General features: G+C 36.4%; 1 protein-coding gene across 1 annotated transcript in view; it reads right to left on the bottom strand.

The window, feature by feature from the left end:
• SEPTIN7 (septin 7) overlaps positions 1-10,985 on the bottom strand; it is a 72,111-nt gene extending 61,126 nt beyond the window's left edge. Inside the window, exons 1-2 of the mRNA XM_049893284.1 lie at positions 10,863-10,985; positions 9,243-9,345 (exon numbers count right to left, since the gene is read on the bottom strand). Of these exons, the coding sequence (XP_049749241.1) occupies positions 9,243-9,345; positions 10,863-10,970 (211 nt within the window). The 5' untranslated portion in view covers positions 10,971-10,985. The remainder of the gene's footprint in view (positions 1-9,242; positions 9,346-10,862) is intronic.
• Between the last annotated feature and the right edge of the window lie 5,992 nt (positions 10,986-16,977).

The raw sequence follows: 16,977 nt of genomic DNA, 5'->3' as shown, positions 1-16,977 counted from the left end.
TATGGACATTAAACTGTTAATTTCTACTTATATTTAATACTGCAATATGTACCTCCATGGAAACCCCGGTGGCGTAGTGGTTAAGTTCTACAGCTGCTAACCTAAAGGTCGGCAGTTTGAATCCAGCAGGCGCTCCTTGGAAACTCTATGGGGCAGTTCTACTCTGTCCTATAGGGTCGCCATGAGTTGGAATTGACTCGACGGCAATGGGTTTTTGGAGATATACCTCCATACCAAACTGCCAGATATCCTACACTTAGAAGACAGAAGACAGAATAAAGCAGCCTGACAGGTTTATTTATCTGTATGCAAGTATTGCATAAATGTGTAGGTGTATAGTAGAAATTTGAAAGTTTCTTAAAGCAATACTCATGCTAGGTAAAATGCATTGTTTCTTAACCTTTTTCTTTTTCATTTTTTTAAAATGATTTATTAACTTGATTTAATAATCCAATTTGAATAAAGCCTGCCAAGAAACATCAAGGTTTCATTCTGCTGAATAATCTCCTTCCCACATCTTAGAGCTTCTTTATCCCAAAAGCTATCCTCTGATGGACCTATTTCCACTGATGGAAAAGAAAAATAATTTCATTCTATGATTATTTACTGTTACTGTTAGTTATCATCAAGTTAGCTCCAACTTATAGCAACTTTATGCATACTAGAACAAAATGTTGCCTAGTCCCGTGCCATCTTCCTGATCCTTGGTATGTTTGAGTCCGCTGCTGTGGCTACTGGTCAATCCATCTCACTGAGGGTTTCCCTTGTTTTTGCTGACCATCTACTTTACCAAACATAACGCCCATTTTCAGCAATTGGTTGCTCCTGACAATATGTTCAAAGTGAGCCACAGTCTTGTCATCCTCATTTCTAAGAAGCATTCTGATTATTTACTGAGTAGATGTTAAATGCTACAAGTGAGGATGTTTATACGCTCAAAAAGCTTAATTTTGCTCAGAAACAAAAATACCGTTTATCAAAATTCAGTAAGAATATATAAGACACACCTAAGTTTAGCTTGAAGAATCAAGGGAGGCTTTATTGAGGAAATGACTTTTCATCGAGACATGAATAGGTGCTAACTAGACAAACCAGTGAGGGCAGAAGTAAGGCTCAGATGTAAAATGGTTGAAAAAGAAAAAAGTAGAATCTATCATCTTTATTCTAGCATCTGGATGAACAGTACAGAAAACACAAGAGGATAAAAAAGTTTAGGATGAAATAATTAGTTTTTGAGGGATTATAAAGATATCCTGTAATAGCAGTCTAACAGACAGGTGAATATAGTTTTAATTAGAATGAAAACTGTAAGAAAAAACAAGAATTCTATACTATTTCACAAGTAGCAAGTCTTCCACTTTTCTTTAGAGAGCCTGAGATTGGAAATCACAAGCAATGAATTATAGGTATAGTTCTATAAAAGAATGAGGACATGGAATGCCACTGAACACACCCATTACAAAGAAAAGACTTACATTCTCTCACATTAAGGGACTGGCTAATGTTTAACATTAAAATGGTGTCTTAGTCATCTAGTGCTGCTATAACAGAAATACAAGTGGATGGCTTTAACAAAAAGAAATTTATTTCTTTATAGTAAAGTAGGCTAAAAGTACAAATTCAGGGCGTCAGCTCCAGGGGAAGGCTTTCTCTCTGTCGGCCTTCTCATCATCAATCTTCTTCTGGACTAGGAGCTTCTCCATGCAGGGAATCTGGGTCCAAAGCACAGACTTTGCTCCAGGCGCTGCTTTCTTCGTTTTATGAGGTCCCCCCTCTCTGCTAGCTTTCCTTGCATCTCTTGAGAGATAAAAGGTGGTGCAGGCCACACCCCAGGGAAACTCCCTTTACACTGGATCAGGGATGTGACCTGGGTAAGGGTGGTGTTACAATCCCACCCTAATCCTCTTTAACATAAAATTACGATTACAAAATGTAGGACCACCACACAATACTGGGAATCATGGCCTACCCAAGTCGATACATATGTTTGGGGGACACAATTCAATCCATGACAAATGGTTTTGGTATTATTTTTTAATTCCCTGCTCTGGTCAGTTCTCATTAACTGAGCAACCACGACTGCTGTCACACAGGAATGCTTTATAATGTTGCCTTAGACTGTATTAAACTTAGGCAGACCTAATTTTCTCTGTCACTAGGAGCTCTGTTGCATGGGTTACGTCCTTTTCATCTCTAGACTCTCAGAGACTAGCATAGGATCTGGTTTTTGTAGGGGATCATTACATTTCTACTGAATAAATCAATGAAGAATGCAGAGATAAAATGTAGTCCTTGCCCTCAAAAGACTTAAGTATGGCAGGAGAGGTAAGATATGCAAACAAATAATCATAATACAAGACATAATTTGTTCAAGACCATGAGTGAGATTTCCAAGAGCTATAGGATTTCAGAGAACTGAGAAATCATACCAGCCTGGAAAGGAGATCACATTTCAACAAGTCCTTGAAAGATGGACTAGAATATCAGTAAGCACTTTAACTTTCTGTAACATTTATAGGCAAAGAGGTCACCTTTACCATTTTGCAGCAATAGTGAGAGAAAGAAAGAACACCCATTTTGAAAACAGGATCCCTAAGTTTTTTCAGGATGTCTGACCAGGTTGTAGTTTAGGCAAGAGGAAAGCCTGGTGCTTGAAATGAGGCAGTGACCACATTGTGGAGCTTTTCTTTTTTCTTTGCCTTCCTTCTCTCATTTTTCTTACATTTTGAAATCAGTTTTTTCAAAATTCAAATCCTAATTCAACTACAATCCAACTATGTGACCTTGATCAAGATACTTAACATCTCTAAGCCTCAGTTCCTTCATCTGTAAAATGGACTTACGGGCAGATTAAACAGTGGTTAGTAGCATAGTACCTGACATAAAAAGGTGCCTCAAATGTTACCTATTATTAAAGTACAGGTGTTAATTTTAGTTGAGGTAGCAATGAGACAGTGTCAAACTCCAGTTCTTACTTAGACTGCATATCAGTGTCATCTAGCAAGCTATTTCAAGATAGATGAATATACCCTACGCAAGACCTAAAGCCCAAAATGTCTTGCCAAGTGTTCCCAAGCTTCCCAAAAATAATGCTGAAAGGCAGATCAAATTAAAAAGCTCTTACAAGTAGACGGGAAATCCTACGGGGCAGTTCTATGGAATTGACTCGATGGCAATGGGTTTTTTTTTTTTTTTTTTAATAAGCAGAAGACAATGTAGGGGAAAATGTTGAATTATGACATTTAAAGATAGCCTGTAGAAAAGGATCCTAGTAAAAGAGACTTCAAAACACACAGGTAAAGCAGGATGCAGGATCACAAAAAATGAGGAAGAATTTCAAGGAAAAAGTGGTCAACAACATCAAATAAGAGGTTAATGAGAAAGTGACCAAAGAACAACCAAGGAGCCTTTTAGTAGTTCTGTAATAAGCGGAGAGCCAAACGGTGATAAATTAAGTAATGGGTGCGGGGAAAAAAAACAAGTAGAAATTTACTCCTTCTTTGTATCTGGCTGTAAAATGAAGAAAAGATACCACCCATGAGGTAAGTAAAGATGTGTTGCTGAGGGAGTACTATTCTTGGTTTTGCTTCTTAATATGGTTATCTGCTGAGGATGTAATCTATCAAGAATAATCTAGACTATATTAAATTAGACTCTAATTATTTCCAAGACATTCCATATATATCTGATCTTGGATTTGCTACAAGAATATTTCATCTCTAAATCTACTAGGGTATCTTTAACATACATACTGATGTACTAGCTAATCCTAAAATTCCAGTTAAACAGGTTCTCCATGACCTGGCTCAGCAATTATCTTAAAACTAGGCTTACTTTATTCTAATTACAGTAATTGACCAACAGCACTAAGAAGTAACTTAATAATTCTGTTGTATAGTCAGTAGTAGCAAACATTCCAACCAGCCACTCATTAATTACCTCATTCCCCAAATCAAGCAGCTTTCACTTGCTATGCATATAACCTTATGCTAGGAGACCTTCAGGAAGATGTTATAATCTTTCTTGCTATACTCAATGAACAAAGTACTGTTTTATATAGACCAATTCAAGTAGATAATTATGTTTTTTCATCCTTATGTTACCAGAGAAATCTAACTGCCTATTTGGAAAAATTTCTCATGATCAATGATTCCAAAAACTGATTACTACAATTTTGTTAGTAAAATGTATCACCAATAAAAGACCTAAACAGCAGATAATGTAGCAGGGAATATACCTTCTCATTAAGAGGGAAGTATCGACTCAACACCAGTGGGTATTTATCAAGCACCTCTCTCAATACACATATGCTTAAGAAAAAAAATCCTCCCCCTTAAAGAACTTATTCTAATATGTAGAAAAAATAAGCATATCATAACAATAACATTTCAAATTCACTTCTAGTATTTTAATATTATATTAGAGTTTTCCTGATATGATGGATATTATACTACGAATGAAATTTCATGTATCTATATAGGCAAAACCCTGTACTGGGTACCTGTAATTTCACTAGCACAGAATTAGAGAAAGAATTACGGATACATTTAAAGTTTTGTAGCCAGTAGAAATTAAACATTCAATAAAGGATTGGTTATATAAACACACATACAAAAGAATGCTATGTGGCTATTTTAAAAAAACATAGTTTGAATATGCAGTGACATGGAAAGATGTTTGCGATATTCAATAGAATATTACAATTTGTACATGGCATATTATTTAATTTTTATGAAAATGTGCATCTGCAAAAAAAAAAAAGGACTAGAAACCTACATAGGAAAATCTTAAAGTTTTTTTTCATGTGTGTGCATGGGAAATGATCTTGACTTAGGTTAGGGATTGGCAACCTTATATAAGTTGTACATCATGTTTCTGCAGGTTCTTTTGCTAAATTAAAAAAGACATGAGATCAGCAGTTGGATACTGTTTATGAGCTCTCAGAGTCTCCCCCATGTTCCCCCTCCTCCCATGAAAGTCTTCCCATTATTGCCTGAAATTCTGATTGGCACTCAATAAATATTTCCTTTTAAAAATCAAGTATTCTTATGAATACTATTAGTCTTTCGTATCTTAGAAAATGATACTTTCCATTTATCTCTTAACTGTGCCCGGCAATCGCTAAGAAAATAAGAGTTTTAACTTGGAGGGACATGGAGCTAACTTTGGACTATGGGGATTAAGAGAAAGTAAAAGTTTTGTTTAAGTATCAAAAAGGAAGGCTCTAAGCAGTGAAAGGCAACCTGAGGCTCTGGGCACACTAGAGGGTAAGTAAAGGAGAGATCCACCACCCATCTGTGAGTCTGTCATGCTGTGGTAGCTTGTGTGTTACTATGATGCTGGAAGCTATGCTACTAGTATTTCAAATACCGGCAGGGTCACCCACGGTGGACAGATTTTAGCAGCGCTTCCAAACTAAGACTAAGAAAAAAGGCTGGGTAATCTACTTCTGAAAATTAGTCAATGAAAACATTATGGATCACAATAGAATATTATCCAATATGGATCACAACAGAATAGTGCTGGAAGATGAACCCCCTTGGTTAGAAAGTCACTTACACAATAGTTGCAACAATGGACTCATGCATACCAATGATCCTGAAGATGACCCTAGATTGGGCAAAATTTTGCTCTATTATACACAGGCTGTCATGAGTTGGGGCCAGCTCAATGGCAACTAACAACAATGTTGATAAATAATGTTTCTAATAAATCATATACCACCCGCCGCCCAAAGAAAATGCCTTTATGCATCTGTCCTAGCCCATAGTGCTTACTGTACAATACAAAGAGCAAACCCTAATATGAACTGTGGGCTTCAGTTAGTAATAATGTGTCCATATTGATTCATCAATTGTAACAAATGTACCACACAAAGCCAGATGTTAATAACAGGGGAAACTGTGAATAGGGCTGAGAGAGGATATATGGGAACTCTATACCGTCTGCTCATTTTATTTAAATTGCTTCAAAAAATAATATTAAATTTTAAAAAGACAAAAAAAACCTCCTGACAAATTCTGAATCCCAAAAGTGGCTAAACTGTACACTCTGAACTCCCTCCTAAAGAAAAAATAGAAATATCAATCTGCTACTAAAGATATTCAGTGTTGATCAAATACATTTTGATGTATTGCTTAAAAAAAAAGACTTCTACCACAAAGATTTTGCAAAGCTCAAAATTACAGAAATGATCAAATTCAAAATAACAGGTTTTAATACCACCTGTTTTTCAAGCTATTTTTCTGGTCAGATAAAACTATGATCTTCTGAGTTCTACCTCCTTGAAGGATTCTAGTAACATCATGAGTAAAATTAAAGGAATTAACATTTTATTCTCAGAACACACTCTAATCTAAAAAAGCAGCAAACAAAAGACAGTTGCCACGGTTAGTATTGTGTGTCAGCTTGGTTACACTATAACAAAAAAAAAACCAAACCCAGTGCCATCGACTCGATTCTGACTCACAGCGACCCTATAGGACAGAGTAGAACTGCCCCACAGAGTTTCCAAGGAGCGCCTGGAGGATTCGAACTGCCGACCCTTTGGTTAGCAGCCATAGCACTTAACCACTGTGCCACCAGGGTTTCCGGTTACGCTATAGTACTCACTTATTCAACCAAACACTAATCTAGGTCTTGCTGTGAAAATATTTTGTAGATGTGGTTAACATCTACAATCAGTTGACTTTAAGTAAAGGCGATCACCCTCGATAATGTGAGTGGGTCACATCAAATCAGGTGAAGTCCTTAAGAGCAAAAACTGAGGTTTCCAGGGAAGAAGAAATTCTGCCTCAAGGCCGCAGCATCAAATCTAGCCTGCTGGATTTCAAACTTGCCAGTTCCCATCATCAGTGAGCCAATTCCTTAAAATTAATCTATCTCTCTGTCTCTCAACCTAATAAGACAGTTAAGTTCCAATGGGTTGTGAACTTTGCAAAATAAAGAACTGAATGTCTTCATTATTTGACATGTCTGACATTGGTTTTTAAATTAATTTTTAAAAATACAATTTAAAAACAGGAATTTCAATCTCCTCATCATGGTAGCAGTCAGTCAAGGTCTCCAAAATCAATGCTAGCCTATCTTTCCATTCTATTTCTAACCACTGCAAAGTCACATCTTAAGGATATAACTTAGATCCTAAAGTCAACATGCAGTGGAAATTAACCTTGAAAATTCCTTATATCATCCATAAAACAGTTATGGATTTCTCCTGCTGCACTAAAACAGATCCCTCTTTCTTTGAGCACATAAAAAGCAACTGGCTTATATTTAGAGGCCATACTGTCAGTAGACTAACATTCAGCAAGGTGAGAAGCTCACACTATGAAAGATATGTGGAAACTGAAAATGAATGATGGAACAGCGGACTCACCTCTCGCACTTCACGCCCACTCTTGGCCAAATGCTCATTCCAAAGGAATGCCATAAAAAACCTGCTTGCACTATTGTAAGTTCTCTAGCTCTCATTCATTCTCTCTCCGCTTGTCCCTCTCCCTGTTCTGCTTCCCTTTCGCTCTCTTTCCCTCACTGGGAAACCAAGAACATCTAGTTAAATTCATATAAGTTTAATGCATATTAAATGTACTCTACTGAAGTTGGCACTATGTCACGTACCCCCCAGATAAGCTTCTGCATGGTGGTTAAGAGCACCAGATTAACAGGAGGTAGATGTGGGTTGGGTCTGCCATCTACTAACAATACAGTAACAATGGGCAAGTAACATAATCTCTCCATGCCTCAGTTTTTTTACCTCTACAATGGAAGTAACAATAATACTTAACCTCATAGGGTTATTATAAGGATTAGGAGCCAAAGTACTTAGAACACTGCTGACACATAAGTTATGTGGGTGTTGGCTATTATTTTCCCAACTGGATTGCCCTCAATATCTATCCCAATTCTATGTATTCTTCAAAATCTGACTTAACACCACCTCCTCAAAATAATATAATAGTAACCTCCAAACAAGGGCAAATGCTCCAATGCCCTTAAACTTCTAAGGCTTTTAAATTGTATACCATTCTAGTGACTTGTAAATACTTCCTAATCTTTTTTATGTGTACAGTCTACCTTGTCATATAAATTATAAGCTCTTATAAGACAGAAAGTATGAGAATACATATCTTCTCTCTTTAATACAAAAAGTCACTCAAGCACTCAATGACTATTGCTTACGAGCCAAGGTTATTGGATAAAGGTTTTCAAACACAGGAAAAAGTTTCATAAAGAAATCTGCTGTAAAATATAGATTCTCAATTTGTATCAATATATGTCTTAAACCATGAATTGTGTTAAGGGCCAAAATTACTACAGTTTTGGATCTCGAAAACGAGGACTTAGCTCATAAGAAACAGCATGTGGTCTTTAAGACAAGAGTACTAAAGTAAGGCTGATTTTAGCTTTCTATGATTTGCAAATGATTCTTAGATTCAACCTAGAGTCTATATTGCAATCTAACAATATGCATAAAACACACAAGAAAAAAGGAGACTGACTTAGAGAACAAGGAGAGTCATGTTTCACTCACTCCAGGTCTCATACTCAATGAACGGAATTCCCAGGGTAATCATTTGCATTATTATGATCCTCTATCCTCCTCTCCTTTTAAAATTCAAAGCATAGCACTGAATACGTTCATGTTCAATTTTAAATGCTCATATGATTCCATTAGTGTATAAGCTAGAAGAAAAAAAAAGTTATCCTTGGGTATAAGTAGCCTTCAGATGTTCTTTCCTTTTGCAACATTATCAAGTAAAAAGAACTAAGAAATGAACCACAGCCTTTTATACTTCTCCAGTGTTCTATTTCTCCCTCCTACTTCTCAACTTTCACTTAGTTTCCAAAATTGTGTTGCCATAAAAAATAGGCAAAAAGAAAATACAAAACCCATTATGCCGCCAGGTTAAATTTTAAAATGTAGTCACATAAAAAAGAACAAAACCAAACCAATTGCCAATGAGTTAATTCCGACTCATAGAGACCCTACAGGACAGAGTGGGATGCCCCACAGAGTTTCAAAAGAACACCTGGTAGATTTGAACTGCCTACCTCTTGGTTAGTAGCCGTAGTACTTAACCACTACGCCACCAGGGTTTCCTGTATTCACATAGTAAGAGAAAATATAACACATGGTCCCTGGAGTTATTTGTGCTATTGTTTTCTTAAATTTATTCAGAGTCGATTAACAGCTTAAAACTTAAAACCAAATTCAATTACAGTGAGAAACCATAACTTACCTACTACCATAAGTGTGAATTCAAACCCTCTCTTCACTGATTTTCGGTATACTTGATTTGGAAGATTTGCAAATCCCACATAGCCTTCAAGGTTCTTCTGTTGCTGAGAAAAGTAAAAAGAGCCAAGTTATTCATGCACCAACAATACTCTTCTGTCATACATCTCAAATTCCCTTCATTGATCTATTTTAGAAAATTATGTAAACTTTCATTCATGGCAAATTGAACTGCTTTTATACTGTTACCAATAAAGTATTACTTAATTGCAGCAATGGACAAAATGAGCTGAGCATGAGATGACTGATAATATAATATTTAAATATAAAAACTCAAAGGAATAAAATAAAAAGTGAAGAAACCTGCCTCGGAGCAAAAATATCAACTGACAGAAATTAGTAACAATAAGATTCTGACCAACTGAGAAATAAAACAACAAAGGATTTTTCACCATAAAAAATTTCAAATCCTCTTAAAATTACATTAAGATCCCTTTTTAATCACCCTTTTGCTCACACTAATTATCACAGGTGTTTCTTGAAATCTGTCTTTTTATTCATGAGAAGAAACCAAAATTTTGAGTTTAAGTAATTTCTTTTACATAAATTCTTGAAGGCTTTCATAATTAGCATCAATCAGCAAACAATATCTTCCAAACGTTTTTAGCAGTCCCAATTATGTTGCTTGAATGTTTCAGATGATCTTGTCGCTTGCATCTTCAGGGAGATCAGATTTATCCAGGTTTTAAAGTAAATCATGTTTCAGTCTTCGGTATGGTTTTTGCTTTTTTGATGACCTCAACAATAATTTCATGAGCAATTCAAGGAAAGCTACTTCTAAATTGGCATACAAATAGTCCCTGACTTACAATGTATCCGAGTTATGACGAACTGCACTTATGATCCTCTTTTTTTTTTTTGTGAACATACTATCATTAGTAGTATGTACCACACACAACATTGCAGCGTGTAATTTGCTGATGTTATCGTTCACCTGCCAACCCCCAAGACAAATAAATAAAGATCGGATGTATAATGACACTGATAATAAAAGGCAATAACGATGAAAACTTAAAAAAAAAAAGAGCTGTTCGACTTGTGTCAGAACTGCCTTATAACAGAGCTGTCAGAAGAGAACCCCATCATAAGTCAGGGACGACTTGTAATAAGTAACCCATCATGCAAATATCAAGGCAAAATACTCCTAAGAGGTATATATTTCTCTTAAAAGTTTTGCCATGTTTAAATTCTCATTTAGAAAAACTCACATGAGATCAAAGTATCAATTCAAAATACATTTGGATTTAACAAAAAAAAGAAGTGTGCATTCCTTACTAGTATCAAATATTCCATCCACAAGCTTTTACCCTATTTTATTCATATAAACCAATTTTAAAGCCAAAGTTGAGAAGCTATAAGTTAGTGAATTGATTAAAATGAAAAAGCTAATTTTAAATATGCTAATTAGAAGACTGATCAGGATATAGTATTTTAAAGTCAAATATTTGAAAGCCTACTATATGTAGAACTAAAAGTATGTATTAAATTTAAGGTTTCCTTGGCTCATGTTTCATCCAACAGAATTTAGACTGAAGAGTTTGTATAAATTATGTAGTATACTCACAGCTACTTTGTAGAGAACACATTGTCGCCATTCCAGTGTTTCAAATTCCAACAGAATAGATCCACAGAGGAGCAGTAAATGAGAAATTCCAAGAATTGTAGATGACATGTTCAGATGCAAATCCATTGGAACATAGCAAAAAAGGGAAAAATAAATGTTACTTACATGTAACTCAGTAAATTAGAAGTAGGTTAGAAATAAATTGAGGAACAACACCCTATATAAACATATAAGTTGAGAGCAGAATCTTTTCTATACATGTTAAAAACCCACTGCTGTTGAGTCGTTTCCGACTCACAGCAACCCTATAGACAGAGTAGAACTGTCCCATAGGGTTTCCAAGGAGTGGCTGGTGGATTTGAACTGCCAACCTTTTGGTAGGCAGCCAAGCTCTTAAACACTGCACTACCAGGGCTCCATACATGTCAAGGTAATGCTTTTTTGAAGGATATAAGGCTCAGTGAGTTTTAATCCATTTTTCTTTTCAGCAGCTCTTCTGCTGAAATAAAGAACGAAAGACCTATCTTTTTATAATGGCCAACTACTATTCCCTGCACCTGATGTCTTGCAGGAAATGGTGGAAAAGATGTAAACTTCATACAATTCTGCTTTGTCAGTTACTGGATTAAAAAGGCACAGTGCAAATACAAGATCAGCATGCAAAGGTTTTAGTTAAAATCTTCACATAATGTTGCATTTCAAGTTCTGTTAATTAAACCGAAGTCCTGAATTCAAAGAAATGCATACTTATGAAGAGGGGAAAGGGAAAGGAGTAACAGATGGAAAGATAGAGTTGATGTGGGTTATGAAAACTGAAGGGCAACTATATAATGCATACAGAAGAAAGTAGACTACCCTTGGACAAACTGCCTGAAAAGTATGTGTTTATCCTATATCGACAAAAATCTGTAAGTTACATCACAACCTACTTCAAACAATTTGAGGTAGCTAAGGTTTTACAGTTAAAGTTATTATAGTTAGTTATTAGAATATAATAAAAATCGTTTTTTAAAAAAGGTGTTTTAATGATTAAAATTATTTTTTCCCACAACAATGATTCCCCATATCCCTCAAAGATAAAAGCCAAAGTCCTTACAATGGACTGCAGTGGTCCTCAACCTTACTTGCACCTTATAACCACTGGGAAGCTTTTATTCCAATGTCCTGGTTACACTCCACACTAATTAAATCAATCTCTGGGAATGGGGCCTAGTCCATCAGTATTTGTTAAAGCTCTTCAGGCAATTCCAATGCTCTGCTAAAGCTGAGAATCACTGGCCTACAAGGTCCTGCAACATCTGGCTTCCCTGTCACTTCTGGCCTGATCTTCTACTATTCCTTCCCCTTTGCTCACTCCTTTTCCAGCTGTACTAACCTCCCTAGCTACTCCTCAACCATACCAGGCTTGCTTTTACCTCACAAGTTTTACACTTCCTTCTTTCTCTGCCTGAAACAAACACCAGAGATTTATTTAAAAGTACAATCTCACCTCTCAGCTCAGCACTTTGCTGTTTTCTTTTAGAATCATATATTTTGTTTTCAAGCCATTAATATGTATTTTACTCATCTTGTTTCTTGCGATCTCCATTTTTTCCCACCACACCTATAACCAAAATGTACACACCTATAACAAATGTTCTCAAATTTGTTGGGCTTCATCAAGATTAAGAAATAAATAAATTACATAAATTGTGGCATCAAAAAAAGAGGAAGCCCAACAAATTTGAGAACCAAGAGAAAATGGAAAATTTTCTAGAAATGTACTACCTACCTAAACTGACACAAACTGAAATAGAAAATCTGGGCAAATAACAAGAGAAGAGATTTAAGAGGTAATAATAATAATAATAAAAAAACTCCCAACAAAAAAAAGGCCCTGGCCCGAACAGCATCATTGGAGAATTCTACCACTCAGAGAAGAGCTCACACCAGTACTACTCAAACTATTTCAGAGCATAGAAAATGAAGGCATACTCCCAAATTCATTCTATGAAGCCAGCATAACCCTGCCAACAAAGCCAGGCAAATACACAACAAAAAAGAAAATTACAGACCAATGTCTCTCATGAATATACATGCAAAAATTCTCAACAAAATTCTAGCTGACAGAATTCAGCATCATATCAAAAAAATAACACACCATACATAACCAAATGAGATTCATACCAGTTATGCAAGGATGGTTCAACATTAGAAAATCAATCAATATAACCCACCACATAAGTAGAACAAAAGAAGAGATTCATATGATCATCTCAATCAATGCACAAAAGGCATTTGATAAAGTCCAACGCCCATTCCTGATAAAAACTCTCAATAAAATAGGAATTGAAGGGAAATTCCTCAACATAATAAAAAAACATCTATACCAAACCAACAGCTAACATCATTCTCAATGGAGAAAGACTGAATGCATTCCCCTTGGGCACAGGAACAAGACAAAGATGTCCTTTATCAATACTCCTATTTAACATTGTGTTGGAAGACCTAGCTACAGCAGTAAGGCAAGAAAAAGAAAGTAAATCCAAATTGGAAAAAAAGGAGTAAAACTATTCCTATTCACCGATGACATGATCCTATACATAGAGAATCTCAAAGATTCCATAAGAAAACTACTGGAACTAATAGAAGGATTCAGCAGAGTAGCAGGATACAAGATCAACACACAAAAATCAGCTGGATTCTCATACAGCAACAAAGAGAGCTTCGAAAAGGGAATCAGGAAAATAATACCATTTATTATAATAGCCCCTAAAAAGATAAAATACTTAGGAATAAATTCTAACCAGGGATGTAAAAGACCTATACAAACTATAAAACATTAACGCAAGAAACCAAAAGAGACCTACACAAATGGAAAAACATACCATGCTCATGGATAGGAAGACTCAACATTGTGAAAATGTCAATTCTATCCAAAGCAAGATATAATGAAATACTGATCCAAACACCAACGGCATTCTTTAATGAGATGGAAAAACTAACCACCAACTTTATACACAAAGGGAAGAGGCCCCAAATAAGCAAAGCATTACTGAAGAAAAAGAGGAAAGTAGGAGGCCTCTTACTACCTGATCTCAGAACCTACCACATAGCCACAGTAGTCAAAGCTGCCTGGTACTGGTACAATGACAGACACACAGACCAATGGAATGAAATCAAGAACCCAGATATAAATCCATCCATCTACGGTCAGCTGATCTTTGACAAAGGGCCAAAGTCCATTAAATTGGGAAAAGGCAATCTCTTTAACAAATGGTGCTGGCAAAACTGGATGTCTATCTAAAAAAAAAAAAACGGAACAGGACCCATACCTCACACCATACACAAAAGCTCACTCAAAATGGATCAAAGACCTAAATGTAAAACCTAAAATGATAAAGATCATGGAAGAAAAAATAGGGACAATGCTAGGGGCCCTAATACACAGCATAAAATTCAATACAAACCATAACTAACAATGCACAAACACCAGAAGATAAACTAGATAACTGGGAGCTCCTAAAAATTAAACATGCTCATGGAAAGACTTCATCAAAAGGTTAAAAAGAGGATCTACAGACTGGGAAAAAAATTTTGTCTACAACATATCTGATAAGGGTCTAACCTCTAAAATCTATAGAATACTTCAACATTTCAATTAAAAGACAATAAATAATCCAATTAAAAAATGGGCAAAGGATATAACAGACATTTCATCACAGAAGACTTTAGGCAGCTTACAGACACATGAAGAAATGCTTGCGATCATTAGCCAGTAGAGAAATGCAAATCAAAACTACAGTGAGATACCATCTCACTCCAACTTTACTGGCATGAATCAAAAAAAAAAAACAGAAAATAACAAATGTTGGAGAGGTTGTGGCAAGACTGGAACTCTTATGCACTGCTGATGAGAATGTAAAATGGCACAGCCACTATGGAAAACAATACAGTACCTCCTTAAAAAGCTAGAAATAGAAATACCATATGATCCAGCAATCCCATTCCTAGGAATATACACTAGAAAAATAAGAGCCACCACACAAATAGTCATATGCACACTCACGTTCATTGTACCATTATTCACAATAGCAAAAAGATGGAAAGAACCTAAGTGCCCATCAACAGATGAATGGGTAAACGAATTATGGTACATACACACAATGGAATACTATGCAATGATAAAGAACAATGAAGAATCTGCAAAACGTCTCACAACATGGATGAATCTGGAGGGCATTATGCTGAGTGAAATAAGTCAGTCAAAAAAAGGACAAATAGTGTATGAGACAACCATTATAAAAACCCAAGAAGAGGCTTACACATACAAAAAAATCTCTGATGCTTACAAGGGAGGGGAGGGCAGGGAGGGGAAATCACTAATTAGATAACAGCCAAATGTTAGCTTTGGTGAAAGGAAAGACAACACACAATATGTGGAAAGTCAGCACAACTTGACAAAGACAAAGGCACAGAAACTTCCTAGATACATCTAAACACCTTGAGGCAACGAGTTATTGGGATCAATGGCTGAGGACCACAGTCTCGGGGGATAGCTAGTTCAACTGGCACAATGTAGTTCAAAAAGAAAACGTTCTACATCCTGCTTTGATGAGTAATGTCTGGGGTCTTCAAAGCTTGAGTGGCCATCTAAGATACATCTATTGGTTCCATCACCTTTGGAGCAAAGGAGAATGAAGAAAACCAAAGATACAAGGAAAACAACCATCCAAAGGACTAATGGAAACCCTGGTAGCATAGTGGTTAAGAAACTACAGCTGCTAACCAAAAGGTCAGCAGTTCGAATCCACCAGGCACTCCTTGGATACCCTACAGGGCAGTTCCACTCTGTCCTAAGGACTAATGGACCACATGAACCATAGCCTTCATCAGCCTGAACCCAGAAGAAATAGATGGTGCTCAGCTACCACCATTGACCACTCTGACAGGGATCATAACACAGAAGAGTCCTGCACAGAGTGGGAGAAAAATGTAGAACAATATTCAAATTCACAAAAAAAAAAAAAAAAAAGACCAGACTTACTGGTCTGACAGACTGGAGGAACCCTCAAGACTGTGGCCATGGGACACCCTGCTAACTCAGAACTGAAGCCACTCTGTAAGTCCACCTTTCAGCCAAAGGTTAGACAGGCCTATGAAACCAACAATAACACACGTGAAGAACTTGCCTCTTAGTTCAATCAAGTGTATGAGACTAAATAGGCAACACTTGCATAAAAGCAAAGACAAGAAGGCAGGAAGGGGCAGGAAATCTGGACGAATGGATATGGGAACCTGAGGTGTAAAGGGAAAGGGGGAGAGTTTTGATACATTGTGGGAATTGCAACCAATGTCACAAAACAATTGTGAATAAATTTTTAAATAGAAACTAATTTGCACTGTAAACTTTCATATAAAACTAAAAAAAAAAAAAAAAGAGGAAGTCATCTCAGGGAGTTTAAAAGTTTCAGAGAAACTTTTCCATCTTCAAGGAACCCACTAGACAGAAGGCATAACAAAACACCTTAGAGTCTACCCGTGTCTTAAAAAAAAAAAAAAAATTCGTGTCTTAGTCATTGCTTTATCCTTAGCTCCTGGAACAGTTTCTGACACATGGCAGGATTTTAGGACTGAATTAAGAATGGGGTAAGGCATTGCAGGCAAAGAAGCAGACCCTTAAGTGGGGATGAACCTGGCACTTTTCAGGAACAAACGGAAGGTAAGTGAACTACAATGAAATGAAGTAGTGGACAAGAGAATGAGTGGTAGGAAACGAGGTCAGGGAGGCAGGCAGGGGCCAGATCATGTGGGACTCAAAGTAAGACATTTGGATGTTATTTTCGGCATGATGGGGAGTCAGTGGAGGGTTTTACACAGGAGAGTGACTTGACCTGATTTGCATTTTAAAGATAGCTCTCATTGCTAAGTGAAGAAGGAAAAGAATAAGGGAACTAGTAAAGAGGCTACTGTAATAGTCCCGGAAAGAATGGGTACACTGAACCAAGATGGTATAGAAGCAATGAGAGATAGGAAGAATTCAGAATACGTTTTGAAGATAGAATTGACAGCAACATTGCTAAAGGATTGAATGTGATGGGTAAGGGAAACAGGAACTAAAGATAACTCCTTTTGG

The sequence above is a fragment of the Elephas maximus genome, chromosome 8 (assembly GCF_024166365.1).
Source record: "Elephas maximus indicus isolate mEleMax1 chromosome 8, mEleMax1 primary haplotype, whole genome shotgun sequence".
Taxonomy (NCBI): domain Eukaryota; kingdom Metazoa; phylum Chordata; class Mammalia; order Proboscidea; family Elephantidae; genus Elephas; species Elephas maximus.
The sequence above is the reverse complement of the archived record's forward strand: the minus strand, read 5'-3'. Positions and strand labels throughout refer to the sequence as shown.